The following is a 15,962-nucleotide window of genomic DNA, read 5'->3' on the forward strand; positions in this document are numbered from 1 at the left end:
CCATCTTGCCCACCCACGTTGGCCAGCTGGTGTCAGAGTTCTTGCCAAGCCCATCCACCGCCTCCCACAAGGTGCCCGAGGTGCTTCTCTGGTCGGAAACTTTCCCTGCGGGTGGCATGGCTCCAGCCGGGCACGTCCCTACTTCTGGCTCTTTCACAACCCCATTGTGGTGAAGTGTGTCGGACTTTGGGCGATAAAGAGATAAGGAAGAGATTTGAGGAAAACGGCGTTTGCGAGAGAAGCATTTAAGAAGAAGCAGCGTGGCCTGGTGGAAAGAGCATGGGTTGGGAGTCATGTGGCATTTGTTAAGCGCTTACTATGTGCCAGGTATTGTACTAAGCGCTGGGGTGGATACAGGCAAATCGGGTTAGACACAGTCCAACACAAGATCTGGGTTCTATTCCCGGCTCCACCACGTAATAGCAATTATGGTACTTGTTAAGCGCTTACTATGTGCCAAGTACTGTTCTAAGCCCTAGGAGAGATACAAGTTAATCAGGTTGGACACAGTCCCTGCTCACATGGGGCTCACAGTCTTAATCCCCATTTGACAGATGAGGCAACTGAGGCCCAGGGAAGTGACATGATTTGCCTAAGGTCACACAGCAGACATGTAGCAGAGGGAGAATTAGAACCCTGGACCTTGGGCGAGTCACTTCACTTCTCATTATCCTCACTTGTAAAGTAGGGATGACGACTGGGACAGAGACTGTGTCCAGCCTGATCAGCTTGCATCTATCCCGATGCTTAATACAGTGCCTGGCACATTGTAAGTGCTTAACCTCTGGCTGTTCATTCTCAGTCTCCTTCATGGGCTCCCCCTCCCCCCTCCCATCCCCTTACTGTAGGGGTTCCTCAAGGGTCAGTTCTTGGCCCCCTTCTGTTCTCTATCTACACTCACTCCCTTGGTGAACTCATTCGCTCCCACAGCTTCAACTATCATTTCTACGCTGATGACACCCAAACCTACTTCTCCGCTCCTGTTCTCTCTCCCTCCAGGCTCGTATATCCTCCTGCCTTCAGAACATCTCCATCTGGATGTCTGCCTGCCACATAAAACTCAACATGTCCAAGACTGAGCTCCTTATCTTCCCTCCCAAACCCTGTCTTCTCCCTGACTTTCCCGTCACTGTAGATGGCACAACCATCTTTCCCGTCTCACAAGCCTGCAACCTTGGTGTCATCCTTGACTCTGCACTCTCATTCACCCCACGTATCCATTCCGTCACGAAAACAAGCCGGTCTCACCTCCGCAACATCACCAAGATCTGCCCTTTCCTCTCCAACCAAACCGCTACCTTGCTGGTTCAATCTCTCATCCTATCCTGACTGGATTACTGCATCAGCCTCCTCTCTGATCTCCCATCCTCCTGTCTCTCCCCGCTTCAGTCTATACTTCACTCTGCTGCCCAGATTATCTTTGTACAGAAGCGCTCTGGGCATGTTACTCCCCTCCTCATAAGTCTCCAGTGGTTGCCTATCAACCTTCAATGAAGCAAAAATTCCTCACTCTCGGCTTCAAGGCTCTCCATCACCTCGCCCACCCATCCCCACCACCCAACCTCCCCTCCCTTCTCTCCTTCTCCATCCCAGCCCTCCTCTGCCACCGCTAACCTCCTCACTCTGCCTCATTCTCGCCTGTCCCGCCTGTCCCGCCATCGACCCCTGGCCCATGTCCTACCTCTGGCCTGGAATACCCTCCCCTCTCCCATCCGCCAAACTATCTCTCTTCCTCCCTTCAAAGCCCTACTGAGAGCTCACCTCCTCCAGAAGGCCTTCCCAGACTACATTCTCCTTTTTCATCTCCCCCACCTCCCCTCCCCATAACCCCCCTCCCTCCCTCTGCCCTACCCCCTTCCCCTCCCTAGAGCACTTGTGTATATTTCTACATATTTATTATTCTATTTTATTAATGTGTATATAGCTATAATTCTATTTATTCTGATGGTTTTGACACCTGTCTGCATGTTTTGTTTTGTTGTCTGTCTCCCCCTTCCAGACTGTGAGCCCAATGTTGAGTAGGGACCATCTCCATATGTTGCTGATTTGTACTTCCCAAGCACTTAGTACAGTGCTCTGCACACAGTAAGTGCTCAATAAATACGATGGAATGAATGAATGAATAAATAAATACCATAAAAAAGTGGGGGAAAGGTGTCTGACAAGGAAGCAGTCTGCAAAGTGCTGTGATGGCTGAGTAAGTGTTTGGGTGATGCCTGGAGCGATAAAACAGGGATGAATGGATTTTTTTAAAATGTTGGGTGGGGTGGGTGGACGGGGAGTGGGATTCTTTAAGAGAGAGGGCATGAAAGGACGGGGTGAATCTATGCTCAGTTTAAGATTGAAGCAACATGACCCAATTGGGGTTTGCCTTGAGAGGGAGTGAGGTAATCCAAACGGGCACGGGGAAAAGATCTGAGGAAAAGATAGAGATTGGGGAACCACCCACGTGAAGCCCAAAATGTACGCTATGAAAGCTGAGTCGGCTTTCCCACGAGTCTCTCGTTGGAATCCAGTTCACCCCTCTGTGGAGTCAGGGGTGGGGGTGACCTCGGAGAGGAGTGCTTGCGTGGATCAATGGAAAGAGCACGGGCTTGGGAGTCAAAGGTCATGGGTTCTAATCCCAGCTCCGCCACTTGTCAGCTGTGTGACTTTGTGCCTGTTACTTCATCTGTAAAATGGGGATTAAGGTGAGCCCCACGTGGGACAACCTGATCACCTTGTATCCCCCCCAGCGCTTAGAACAGTGCTTTGCATATAGTAAGTGCTTAACAAATACCATTATTATTATCGTTATTATTGTCGATTCCGGTCCTCCATTTTCCTCAGCTCCTCCTGAGTTTCCCCTTGTCAGGCAGACTCTCTGCTTTTCCCTAACCTTCTGACCATTTCCAGGCAGCAGCTGGGGATTTCTGGACCTGGTGAAGTTCACCAGGGAGTGGAAGGGCCCATGAGAGGCCAGAGTCCCAGCCACCCCGGCCGCACAAAGAGGCTGCCCCTCATGGTGATGCTGGGCTTAATGTGTGCGGTACCTTGTGCTGTTTTCTCTTTCGCCTCCCGGTCCCTTTCTCCGAGTAGAGCTTTTGCTCCGTGAGGGCCACTCCCTGCTCGATTGGCAGTGAGTCACACCGCTCTGCCCTCAGTAACCGATTCCCAGTTTTCAGCTGGTCTATGGCGCGGTCCAAGCCTTCTGTTTGACCACGTCCTTAAAATGCTTCCACTGACCTCTTCGCATTCCAGTTTCCCAACCTCAGCTCGCCACCCGGCAGCTGTTCAGATAAGTTTGTTGTGGGAGGGGAACGTATCTGTTATACTGTTGCATTGCACCCTCATTCACTCATTCATTCAATCGTATTTATTGAGAGCTTACTGTGTGCAGAACACTGTACTAAGCACTTGGGAAGTACAAGTCGGCAAGTGCTTAGTACAGGGCCCTGCACATGGTAAGCGCTTGATAAATATGATAGATTGGCTGATTGATTGGGTCTCCTGCTGTCGCTGATTCTCCTCACCTGTCCCGCCCAGTGTAACTGTGCAAGTTGGAGCAGAGCTTCGACATGAGGGAAGGGCCACGTCCCACAGTTTTATGGTTTGGGATCTTGTCTAGCAATTGATATTAAGTCCAGCCCCTGACACTGACAGACCTGCTCAAAGAGTCAGACCGGACGCCTGGGTGAGGTGCGTGGCTTAGTGGCTAGAACACAGGCCTGGGAGGCAGAAGAACCTGAGTTCTAATCCTGGGTCCGCCACATGTCTGCTGTGTGACCTTGGGAAAGTCACTTCACTTCTCTGGGCCTCAGTTCCCTCATCTGTAATATGGGGATTAAGAGAGTCCCATGAGGGACAGGGGCTGTGTCCAACCTGGTTAGCTTGTATCTATCTCAGTGCTTAGAACAGGGGTTGGCACGTAGTAAGTGCTTAACAAATACTATAGCCGGAGAGAAGATCGGTCAGTATTTTTTGGTTTTTTTAATAGTATTTAAGTGCTTACTACGTTCCAGGTACTGTACTAAGTACTGGGGATGATGCTTATTAGATTGAACACAGTCCCCATCCTTCACAGGGCACACTGTCTTAATCCCCATTTGACAGATGAGGTAACGGAGGCACAGAGGAATGAAAGGTCTCTCCTAAAGTCACACGGCAGACAAGTGGAGGAGCCGGAATTAGAACCCAGGACTTTCAGCTCTGCAGACCTTCAGCTGGGTCTGAAGCATCACGCCAGGCTGCCAAACACCCTCGGTTTGACAGTCTTTCAGAGGATGTGCTGGCCTTCTGGATTCTATTTTCTATTTTCTTATTTATCACTGCATCGGGAAGTGAAACCCCATGATATCTCCCCCAATTCCTTGACCAGTCATCTTACCCTAAAGCCTTAGGACAGCAGAACTAAATAATAATGACGATGTTGAGAAATATAATAACAACAATTAATAATAAAATGACTTGTTAAGCTCTACTCTGCGCCAAGCACTGTACTAAGTGCTGGGGTAGATACAAGTTAATCAGGTTGGATGTAAATCTTAACCCACATGGGGTTCACGGTCTACGTAGGAGAAATCATACAATTCTTCAAATGTCTTTCTACTAAAAATCATTGCAGGTCTTTGAGCATGAAAATAGTTTTTATCTTTACAAGCAGGCAATTCTGTGCAATGCCCCATCCTTCTAATTCTGGGCCCAGAGAGGAATTCATTGTGGAAAAAAACAAATAAGTAAAAAGGAAGGGGGATTATTTTTGAGTTTTCCGAAGTCTTGAAAATTTACTGAAACTCAGTTAAGCCGCTTGCTAATCATTCATTCATTCATTCGTATTTATTGAGCGTTTACTGAGTGCAGAGCACTGTACTAAGCATTTGGGAAGTACAAGTTGGCAACATATAGAGACGGTCCCTACCCAACAGCGGGCTCACAGTCTAGAAGAATAATGGTAAGAATAGTAAAAAAAAGTATATGTAGGACTAGAATAAGACACTAAAGAACTTCGCACTCTTTCACGATAGCAAACAATTTATGAAACAAGGCATGTGCAGCGTCAGTATGGTAAGAATAAAACAATTCATCTAAGGTTGTTTATGGAGCCCTGATATTTAAGGTGCTATCATAAAATAAAATAAAAAGAAAGAAAGAAAAACCTAAGAATGCAGAGATACAGCTAAACTAGGCACGGCATCTCAGAACACTCCCAACTTTTTCTTCACGGCCGAAAGCATTTAACCCCCCAACGTAAGAGCAGTGGATAAAAACAGTAACTGATTAAATTCATAAAAGCATTAAGGTTTTAAACGACGTCAAGTTTTTCAAACATCTTTTCCAAAACAAGCCAACTTATGTTGAAGAATCGTCAAAGGGGAACTACCAGCATCGCGACATCAAATCATTACAGGGTTAAAAGAACTTTCTCCCAGAATTTTCAAAGATACCTTTAAACTCACAATGAATGACCAAGGATTCAAAAGGAATTTTTAAAAGTCTTTCCTTTTAGATGGCTAAGCAGGTTCATGGAACAAACTGATTGCATTGTGAGCCCAATTCTATTTACATGAGTTAAGACCTTGATTGACACAACCCAGCAAAATTGTGTGAAACAAGAGAGAGTCATCAAAGGCCGGGTGATGTATGGCTCCTTGGTCCATCCTATCCACTAAAAGTTCTTAGCAAGCAAAGCCACCTATGGGCAAAGATTTATTATTGGAGAGCAAATGCATTCACAAGGGCTCTCATGCAGTAAATATTTCATAAAAAAGAATAACCCCCAAATATGTTTTCTGGCTCGGCATAAAGTACGACTTTCCTTTTTAAAGACTTCCATGAACCCATAATGATCGAATAATTCCCACTGAAGAATAATTTCATTAAAACTTGGAACAGGCAGCTGAGCCAACATGTGTATGCATTTTGGTGTCTGGGTGTATGATCGGAGTTTGAAACTAAGAAATGTCACGTTTTTCTTTAATGAAAAGCAAAGAACACACAGAGAAACGATATCCATAATACACTCAAAGTGAACATGCTAAAACGATCATTTATCCTCCTTTTCAAGTAAATGCAATGTGGACAAGCTAGCATTTGGTTTAGACATGAGTGGTGTTTTTTTTTTTAAAAAAAAAAGAAATAATACCTCCGAGTTCTTTTACATTCAAGATGGCATTCTGGAATGGCACTGCTTTTATACTAAAACCTAAAATCAGAAAGCAGAGTAAAAAATAGTGTTAGTAGCATATCAGGCAAAACTAAATTTTCCAGTTAATTCCACAAAAATCTTTCCCCCCACAGTTCAGAATTTAATCGCTTAGTACAGTGCTCTGCACATAGTAAGCGCTCAATAAATATGATTGAATGAATGAATTTCTCTCGCATCGCACATTTCCATTTAAGTAAATGAAACCATTCTGCAGATCGCTCAGATGAATGAATTATACTGTAGCTTCCTTGAAGTTCTATAATCCCTCCGAGATGTTTCAATTATCTCACCCTTAGAGCTAATAAAGGTCCCAGTTTGGGGGTTCAAGATACCTCATGGGAAAATATGGGGAAAAAAAAAAACAACGCACACTGCAGCTTTAGAAGCCCAGAATAATGTCCACTGAGATATTGTGCGTCTTTTATTTACATCCACTTGAGAGTAACACGCACCAATAACTCCAAGCCAGATGGCCTGAAGCATCATTCCCCTTAAATACGATATTGCCGATGGTAACTACATTTGTTGCTAATTGCCCACATCAAGCCCACTCTTCCTGGTTTTCCTACAAGGAAATTATGACTATTTGGACACCACCAATAATTTAGGGTCAGGAAGGAAAAGAAGAGTCAGAGCCTCCTTTGCTGTTTTGCTGTTGGAAGCAGTCTGACAGAACATGGCCGCCCAAGGTGATTTAGGTTACTTGGGCTAATACTCCACCATTCAAAAACTTATGTGTGCAACCTTATTTGGTTTAATAATAGTTTAAGTGATCACAGCCCAAAGGCGTCATAGATTCGGTCTAGTAAGTGATCTGTACTCGCTGAAGTTTCAGAGACACAGACCGAAGCGGGGAGTCGTCAACATTTATCTGGTTGCTTTGCTACAGCATACCTGTGCCTTCAGGCAGGCTTTTCCAGGTGTCTGGCCTCTGGGAAGTAAAAAAAAAAAAAAAGCAAAAAAAAAAACCCAACAAAAAAACCAGTGCCAATCACGGCAATTCTACTGGCAGCAGAAGTTTGCCTGCAGGTTAGCTGAAAGTTTAGATGCATGTACCTACCTCACCGAGGTGTTAAATGGATTAACAAAATAATGCTTGTGAAACGCTACAAAACTCTCGAGTGATATGTAAATGTAAAGTAAGATTTTTGGCATATATGGGGCAGGACAATACACCTAGAGGCTTTGATTACAGTTAAGACCAGCTCCAGCTCTGGACTAAGCAAGCCGGGGACACCCCAACAATATGTAGATGATTATAATAATAATAAAAACGATGGTACTTGTTAAGTGCTTACTATGTGCCAAGCACTGTTCTAATCACTGGGGGAGATACAAGGTAATCAGGTTGTCCCATGTGGAGCACACAGTCTTAATCCCCATTTTGCAGATGAGGTAACTGAAGCATAGAGAAGTTAAATGACTTGCCCAAGGTCACACAGCTGAGAAGTGGCAGAGGTGGGATTAGAACCCTAAACCTAAGCCCGTGTCCTTCCATTGAGCCACGCTGCTTCTCTTATCCCTCCTGGTATCAGCAAGGTCTACGGTTTCTGCTTTGTTTCTAAAATGCTGACCATATCCAGGCATTTTTAGAAAAGTGATTTAATAATAATAATGATTATGGTGCCTACCATGTGCCAGCACTGTTCTAAGTGCTGAGGTAGACACAAGATAGGCGGGTTGGACACGGTCCCTGTCCCACAAAGGACTCACAGTCTTAATCCCTGTTTGACAAATGAGGGAAGTGAGACCCAGAGAAGTGAAGTGACTTGCCCAAGGTCACACAGCAGACAAGTGGCGTAGCCAGGATTAGAACCCAAGACCTCCTAACTCCCAGGCCCATACTCTAGCCATCAGGCCATGCTGGTTCTTTGCAGGCGAGACACGGACTGCCACTTCCAGCGGTTCGTCAATTTGAAAAACCAACATCTGTGGCAGCAATTCGTAATTTAAACACTTTTGCTGATGACAGCCTGAAATATGGAGGCTATTCAATGGGTTGAAAAATGGAGAGGACATTCTTAATTATCCACCTCTAGGATTCACAGGGTTGGTAAATTCTCCTGAATAATCCTGGAAAGCCGCAGGGAACCTGCACCTCGAGGAAGGAGTGAAAACGTTATGATTTGAGGATCCTATAAGAACGCTCCCCCAATGGACACGCGGTGGAGTCAGGATTAGAACCCACAACCTCTGACTCCCAGGCCCGGGCTGTTTCCACTAGGCTAGAGGATCGGCATGTGGGAGTGCGGGGGAAAAAGGGAAAACAGTTTGATCTACTGCAACGGGTGGCATCGGAAAGGCAGAGAACAGGGCTGGGGAGAGGAGAGAGCGTGCGGACTTCTAGAATAATAATTATGGTATTTGTTAAGTGCTTACTATGTGCCAAGCACTGTTCTATAAGCGCTGGGGTAAATACAAGGTAATCAGATAGTAGAGTCACCCGGGAGGGCTGACATTTCTCTTCCAATAAAGGAAAAGTTGGCTACCCTATTGAATAACCTAACTTGATAGCATGTGTTAACGTAGATCTATCATCTCATCGGATGCGTTGGCGTTGTATTTATTACTCTATTTATTTTATTAATGATGTGTATATAGCTATAATTCTACTTAGTCTGATGGTACCTGTCTACTTGTTTTGTGTTGTTGTCTGTCTCCCTCTTCTAGACTGTGAGCCCGCTGTTGGGTAGGGACCGTCTCCATATGTTTCCGATTTGTACTTCCCCAGCGCTTAGTCCAGTACTCCGCACACAGTAAGCACTCAATAAATATGATTGAATGAGTGAATCCTTCCACAAGCAAAGGCAAACACGTGTGGGAACAGGAAGCTACATGGCCTAGAGGAAAGAGACTGGGCCTGGCAGTGAGGACCTGGTTCTCATCCTGGCCCCACCACTTATCTGCTATATGACCTTGGGCAACTCACTTCACCTCTCTGGGCCTCAGTTACCTCATTGGTAAAATGGAGATTGAGACCGTGAGCCCCATGTGGGTCATGGATTGTGTTCAACCGGCTTGACTTGCTTGTATCTATCTCAGCTTTGTCCGGTGCCTGGCCCATAGTAAGGGCTTGTACATACCAAAAAAAAAAAAATTAAAGATATAAAAAGGAAGGAAAAAACCCAGAGAAAAGCTGCCACTGCAACAAGGAAGACCTGGCCTGGGGGTGGTGCGGAGATCTTGGAAGCAGATTCCAGCTAAGTAATACAAGTGTAAGTGTAAGCAAGCAAAACCAAGCTGCAGCTGCCATTTTGATTCTGCAAACAGGAAAAAAGAGACAAGAGAAAGGATGAGGAGGGGGGAAGCCCACATAGGGAATAGGTATCAAGTCTACTCTGGGATTGTTGCAAGTAGCTTTCTTTGACCTTCTCCAAGGCTGGGGATGAGACCTCCATCAGCTCTACACCAGGGATCTCCACAACCTTCATCGCTGAAAAGGAAGGTTGGCCATCTCTCTGTATTCTCATTTCCACAAGTAGGAGAGGTGAAGTTTCTCCACGTCCACTTTCCCGGGTCCAGGGAAGTAAGCGGTCATGGTTTGGGGCACCGTGGCCCATCAGACTTCTACTCATCCCTGCAACCGTGACTGACTTGACAGCCCCTTGGTGGGGACGGGTCTGAACTGGCGAACAGTCTGTGAAGCCAGGTACAATGGAGGGAGGTGGTTTCTCCACACTGTGGCCTGCTGAGATGGGGAGTTTGAGTTTGAGTTGACCGTGTAAACTAAAACCCTGATTTTAACAGAAACTTTTCATCTTTGAGGAGATTTTCACAAACAGTACTTAGGTGAGCCAACATTTCTATCCCCTTTGTACCCAGTGGAAATGAAAATGTTCTAGGCAATGAGGCCAAGAAAGTTCTTGGGACATGTGGGAGGTGAGCCAGTATCAAAACCATGGCTTTTGAACCAATGGTATTTTACACCTCTCTTGCTGGTACTCGGCCATGTTTCCTTTACCAAGGAAGGATTAGGGCAATCTGATGACATTTTTCTTTAACTGAAAAAGGTCGTTGGCTATTGAAGTGCTAAACAGTTATCATTTTAGTTCTCCATTTGGGGTACATCGTGGAATGGCTGGGGGGGGGGGGTCATGTCTCAACATGACACTCTCAGGGCATAACTTAAAGGCGCTGAGTTGAGGGTCAAAATGGGGAAGAGGTGAGGAAGGGAAGAAGTAGAAACTATTTTTTAAAATGGCATTTGTTAAGTGCTATGTGCTAGGAACTGTACTAAGTACTGGGGTAGAGACAAGATAATCAGGTTGGACACAATCCATGTCCCACCTGGGGGCTCATGGTCTCGATCCCCATTTTACAAATCAGGGAACTGAGGCCCAGAGAAGTGAAGCGATCGGCCCAAGGGGTCACGCACAGCTGACAAGTGGTAGAGCCGGGATTAGAACCCAGGTCTCTCTGACTCCCAGGCTCATGCTCTATCCACTAGGCCACATTGTTTGTTCCTGTAAATGTGGCTGGGTTTGAGAGATAATCATCCAATCAGCCGATGATATTTATTGAGCGCTTACTGTGTGCAGGGCACTGTACTAAACGCTTGGGAGAATACAACAATATATCAGACACATTCCCTGCCCACAGTGAGCTTACAATCTGGAGGGGGAGACAGACATTAATGTAAATAAAGAAAATTAGAGCTATAAGTGCTATGGGGCTGGGAGGAGGGATGAACAAAGGGAGCAAGTCAGGGAGATGCAGAAGGGAATGGGAGAAGACGAAAGAAGCGCTTAGTCAGGGAAGACCTCGTGGAGGAGTTGTCTTCAATAAGGTCTTGAAGGGGGGGAAGAGGAAAGGAAGGGGGCAGAACCAATCTGGCCTCATAGGGTTGGAAGTCCTGGCATTTGTCTGCTGTGTGACCTTGGGTAAGTCACTTCACTTTTCTGGGCTTCAATAGCCTTATCTGTAAAATGGGGATTAAAATTGGGAGCCCCATGTAGGACAGGGACTATGTCCACCCTGATTAACTTGTATCTACCCCAGCATTTAGAAGAGTGTGAGCCCATTGTTGGGTAGGGACCATCTCTATGTGTTGCCAACTTGTGCTTCCCATGCGCTCAGTTCAGTGCTCTGCACACAGTAAACATTCAATAAATACGACTGAATGACTGAATGAATGAATGAGTGTGTGGCACATAGTAAGTACATAATAATAATAATAATAATAGTAATTATGGTACTTGTTATTTGTCAGACTGCCACACACTTCCCCAGCATAGGACTTCAAGGGCGTATCGCAACATTAGTTGGGGTGACAACTGTAAGCTCGCCTCTAGACTGTAAGCTCGTTGTGGGCAGGGAATGTGTCTACCTTCATATTGTACTCTCCCATGAAGTTAGTACAGTGCTCTGCACACCATACGTGCTCAACAAAAATGATCAAATGAATGCTGTAAAATATGACAGTCCTTCAAATGCTGGAAAATCCTGTTTAGCTCTTGCTCCAACTGGTTGACAAGGGACTCATTTCCCTGGTACATGTCAACAAAAACAGGAAGACTTGACCTAACCTGATTTCAGGGAAACTCAATCTCCCAAGGCAGGTCTTACAGATCGCAAGCCTGACCCAGGAGGCTCGGTGGTTTGGCTTGTCATCCGTGTCCTGACAAGCCAATCGTGGTCTGACAAGCCAAAGAGGCGGAGGAGAGCATTCAAGACTTGGTCACCTTTTCATCAAGGGCTTTGAAGATTGAACTTTAAAATTAGTAATGAAAATATTGAGATGGTTCCCGACAGTCAAACTGGCTCTGATTATATGGCCCCTTGGAGTGATACGATGACAACGAAATCTGGCTGGAGGTGTGGGAGGGGTGAAAGAAGGCCCTTCACTCTTCAGTGGACCAGAGTTAACATCGGAAACCAATTTGGTGATATTTTCCCCTTGCGGTTGGCTGTGCCTTGCCCCACGGGATTCCTGACTCCAGAAAGGATGGGGGTGAAGCTACAGGGGCCTCTGCTTTTTCTGATTAGAACCCTTGGCCACTAAGCCTATGCCTTTCTAGCCAGTCCAACCTTCAGATCATCTCAGCAACAGTACATGCAACAGACGGATGGAGTCCAGAGAAGACAGGTAGTGGGAGGGGCATGGAGGGGAGAATAATAATAATAATATTTATGTAACTTGTTCATTCATTCATATTTATTGAGTGTTTACTGTGTGCAGAGCACTGCACTAAGTGCTTGGGAAGTACAAATCAGCAACATATAGGGATGGTCCCTACCCAACAACGGCTCCACTACCTAGAAGGGGGAGATTAAGTGCTTACTATGTGCCAAACCCTGGGGTAGATACAAGGTAATCAGTTTGTCCCATGTGGGGCTCACACAGTTTTAATCCCCATTTTACAGATGAGCTAACTGAGGCACAGAGAAGTTAAGTGGCTTGCCCAAGGTCACACAGCACAAGTGGCAGAGCCGGGATTAGTATCCACATCTTCTGGGTCCCAAGCCGAGGCTCTTTCACTATGTCACACTGCTTCTCGTGGAAAAGAGAGGAAAAGAGGAGCCAGAGGTAGAGACAGGGAAGAAAAGACCTAAAGAAAAGGTCTCCCTACCTCTTTTCTCCTATACTTATTTTAAATACGCTACAAGATACCTTTTTTAATTATGAAAACAATTCTGGAGATTTAACAAATTAATTCCCCTTTTCCTTTCAACCCACATTTAGCAGTAATAATTGCAAGTCGATATGGCAGATGTATATGGGGAAGCAGTGTGGCCTACTAAAAAGAGAATGGGCTTGAGAGTCAGAGGACTTGGGTTTAAATCCTGGTTCTGCCACCTACCTGTTGTATGACCCTGTGACGGCCACTTAACTTCTCTGTGCCTCAGTTCCCTCATCTGTAAAATAGGGACTCAATGCCTGTCTTTCCTCCAACTGAGACTGTGAGCCCCATGTAGGACAGGGACTGCGTCCAGACTTGATTAACTTGTATCTACCCCAGTGCTTTGTTCATTGACTGGCACATGTAAGTGCTGAACAAATACCATTATTAAAAAACAAAACAAAACAAAAAAAACCCAAACTGCCTGCAAACTCAGACCTTAGTACCCTCAATATACCCCAATGCTTAGTAAGTTTTGAACATAGTAAGTGCTTAATAAATGTTATTATCATTATTATCTTTGCAAAGAGTGCAACTACAGAGCTTTGTTGGGGTATACTGTATAGACAGTCACATCTCTTTTCTGAAAATCCTCTCCTCCCTTTCTCTCTTGTCCGTACATACAGGCATACCCTGAGTTACAGGGAAATGGATAACGCACGGACCTGGGAGTTAGAAGTTTGTGAGTTCTAATCCTGGTTCCATCACTTGTCTGCTATGTGACCTTGGGCAAGTCACTTCACTTCTCTATGCCTCAGTTACCTCATCCATAAAAAGGGGACTGAGACTGTGAGCTCCATGTGGGACAGGGACTTTGTCCAACCTGATTAGCGCATGCTTGGCACAAAGTAAGTACTAAACCAATATCATTATTATTATTATTAGCACCAACCCATGTCATGTGTACTGTAGACTCTAAGTCCCATGTGAGGGAGGGATCACATCAACTATGTCTGTTACATTGTACATTCCCAAGGGCTCAGTACAGTGGTCTGCCCACAATAAGAGCTCAATAAGCAGTGTGGTCTAAGGGATAGAGCCCGGACCTGGGCATCAGAAGGACCTGGGTTCTAATTCCAGCTCCACCACCCATCTGCTTTGTAACCTTGGCTAAGTCACTTCACTTCTCAGGGCCTCAGTTTCCTCCACTGTTAAATGGAGATTACGACTGTGGGTCCCATAAAGGACTGGGCCTGTGTCCAACCTGATTAATCTGCATTTACTCCAGGGCTTAGAACAGTGCCTGGCACAAGGTAAGCACTTAACAGACACCATTAAAATAATAACCAAATAAATAAATAGCACTGACTGATGTGTAATTTAGGAATAAAACCTGCATTATTTGCCTGATTACCTCAGCACATGGGCACCCGGCACAAACATTACGGTCAATCACTGTGGGTTTGTGAAGACCCTCCTGAGCAGGGTCTAGCCAACTTGTACTTTGTTGCCAACTTGTACTTCCCAAGCACTTAGTACAGTGCTCTGCACACAGTAAGCGCTCAATAAATATGATTGATTGATTGATTAGCCCAATTCTTCCCCATTTCCTAGTGACTTTCCTGCTCCCATATCCCTTTTTCCTCATTCCTGTCACCCCCTCCAACTATACTTGAGTATTGTTTTCTTCTTTTTACCCTAGCTATGGGAAGCTGCATGGCCTAGTGGAAAGAGCACAGACATGGGAGTCGCAGGATCTGAGTTCTAATCCAGGTTTCACAGATATTAGCTTCTCGGTGCCTCGGTTTCCTGACAACTGGGGATTCTGTTCTCCCTCCTACTTTAGATCAAAAGCCCCATGTGGGACAGAGAACTCTGTCTGACTTGATTAACTTGTAACTACCCCAACAATTAAAACAGTGCTTGACACATAATAATAATAATAGCAGCACAGGCCCTGCCCCACAAGAGCCTCAGACTCTTAATTTCCATTTTACAGATGAGGTAACTGAGGCCCAGAGAAGTGAAATGACTTGTCCTAGGTCACACACTAGACACCTGGCAGACCTGGGATTAGAACCCAGATCCTCTGACTCTCAGGCATGTACTCTACCCACCATGCCATGCTGTAAGTGCTTACTATGTGTCAAGCACTGTTTTAAACGCTGGGGAAGATATAAGCAAATCAGGTTGGACACAGTCCACATCCCACATGGGGTTCACAGTCTTAATCCTCGTTTTACGGACGAGGTCAATGAGGCCAAAAAAGTGAAGTGACTTCCCCAAGGTCACACAGCAGGCAAGTGACGGGGCCAGCATTAGAACCCAGGTCCTTCTGATTCAGGGGTCTGGGTTCTATCCACTAGGCCACGCTTCTTCTACACAGCAAGCACTAAACAAAGACTGCTAAAAAAACAAAAAAACCCGCAACAAAAACCTAAGGACAGCTGATGCCACCCTAAGCCGCCACTGCCCTCTCCATCATCCCGTTTCCTGGGCTGCGGTTTGGCATCCTGTGGGAACAGTGATAGGGATGGGGCTAGCACGGAGGAGGGGGTTGAAGGATCCCAGAATTGCAACCCTTTCCCCTCGCCTTCCAGAACTGTTACCACCTTTGCTCCCGTCCAACTCCTGAAGGCTAATCTTCCCCAACTTCTCTGAGACGACAGCGCTTTGAACGTATCCATTTCTTTAGAGTTAATGCCTTGGAACGCAACAGAGGCAGAGATGAAAAACCCTGGGAACACATTGTTCTAAGAGCGTGTTACCAATAAGAGTGACCTTCAGGCCAGTTAAATTTTAGTTCCGTGGAGTTTGTACGGCCTGAAAGGGACAAGTAAATAAGGACGCGAATGACTGATCTCCATCCAAGTCTATGGCTCTGGAATTCCCAGTCACCGGTTTGGCAGCCGTAATTTTCCGCCTGGTGTCCGAATGCCGGGGCGGAAAACGGTGAGCTTCTGATGCCTGAGAGACACAATCCGTTCTCCAGGCACCCCTGCCCCTTCCTCTTACCTGTGGCCGCCCCCTTGGAGGAAGAGGAACAGTGTGGCTTAGCAGGTAGTCAGAAGGACCTGGGTTCTAATCCCAGCTTCGCCACATGTCTGCTCTGTGGCCTTGGACAAGTCACTTCATTTCTCTGGGCCTCAGCTTCCTCATCTGTGAAATGGGGATTAAGAGTGGGAGCCCCTTGTGAAGCAGCATGGCTCAGTGGAAAG

The 15,962-nt window shown here is 45.9% G+C and overlaps 1 protein-coding gene across 1 annotated transcript in view; it reads right to left on the minus strand.

Annotated features, from left to right (window-relative positions):
- Positions 1-15,962, minus strand: part of ARL15 (ADP ribosylation factor like GTPase 15) — a 440,798-nt gene that overhangs the window by 260,681 nt on the left and 164,155 nt on the right. Inside the window, exon 4 of the mRNA XM_038765618.1 lies at positions 6,122-6,181. Coding sequence (XP_038621546.1) covers positions 6,122-6,181 — 60 coding nt within the window. The remainder of the gene's footprint in view (positions 1-6,121; positions 6,182-15,962) is intronic.

The sequence above is a fragment of the Tachyglossus aculeatus genome, chromosome 23 (assembly GCF_015852505.1).
Source record: "Tachyglossus aculeatus isolate mTacAcu1 chromosome 23, mTacAcu1.pri, whole genome shotgun sequence".
Taxonomy (NCBI): Eukaryota; Metazoa; Chordata; class Mammalia; order Monotremata; family Tachyglossidae; genus Tachyglossus; species Tachyglossus aculeatus.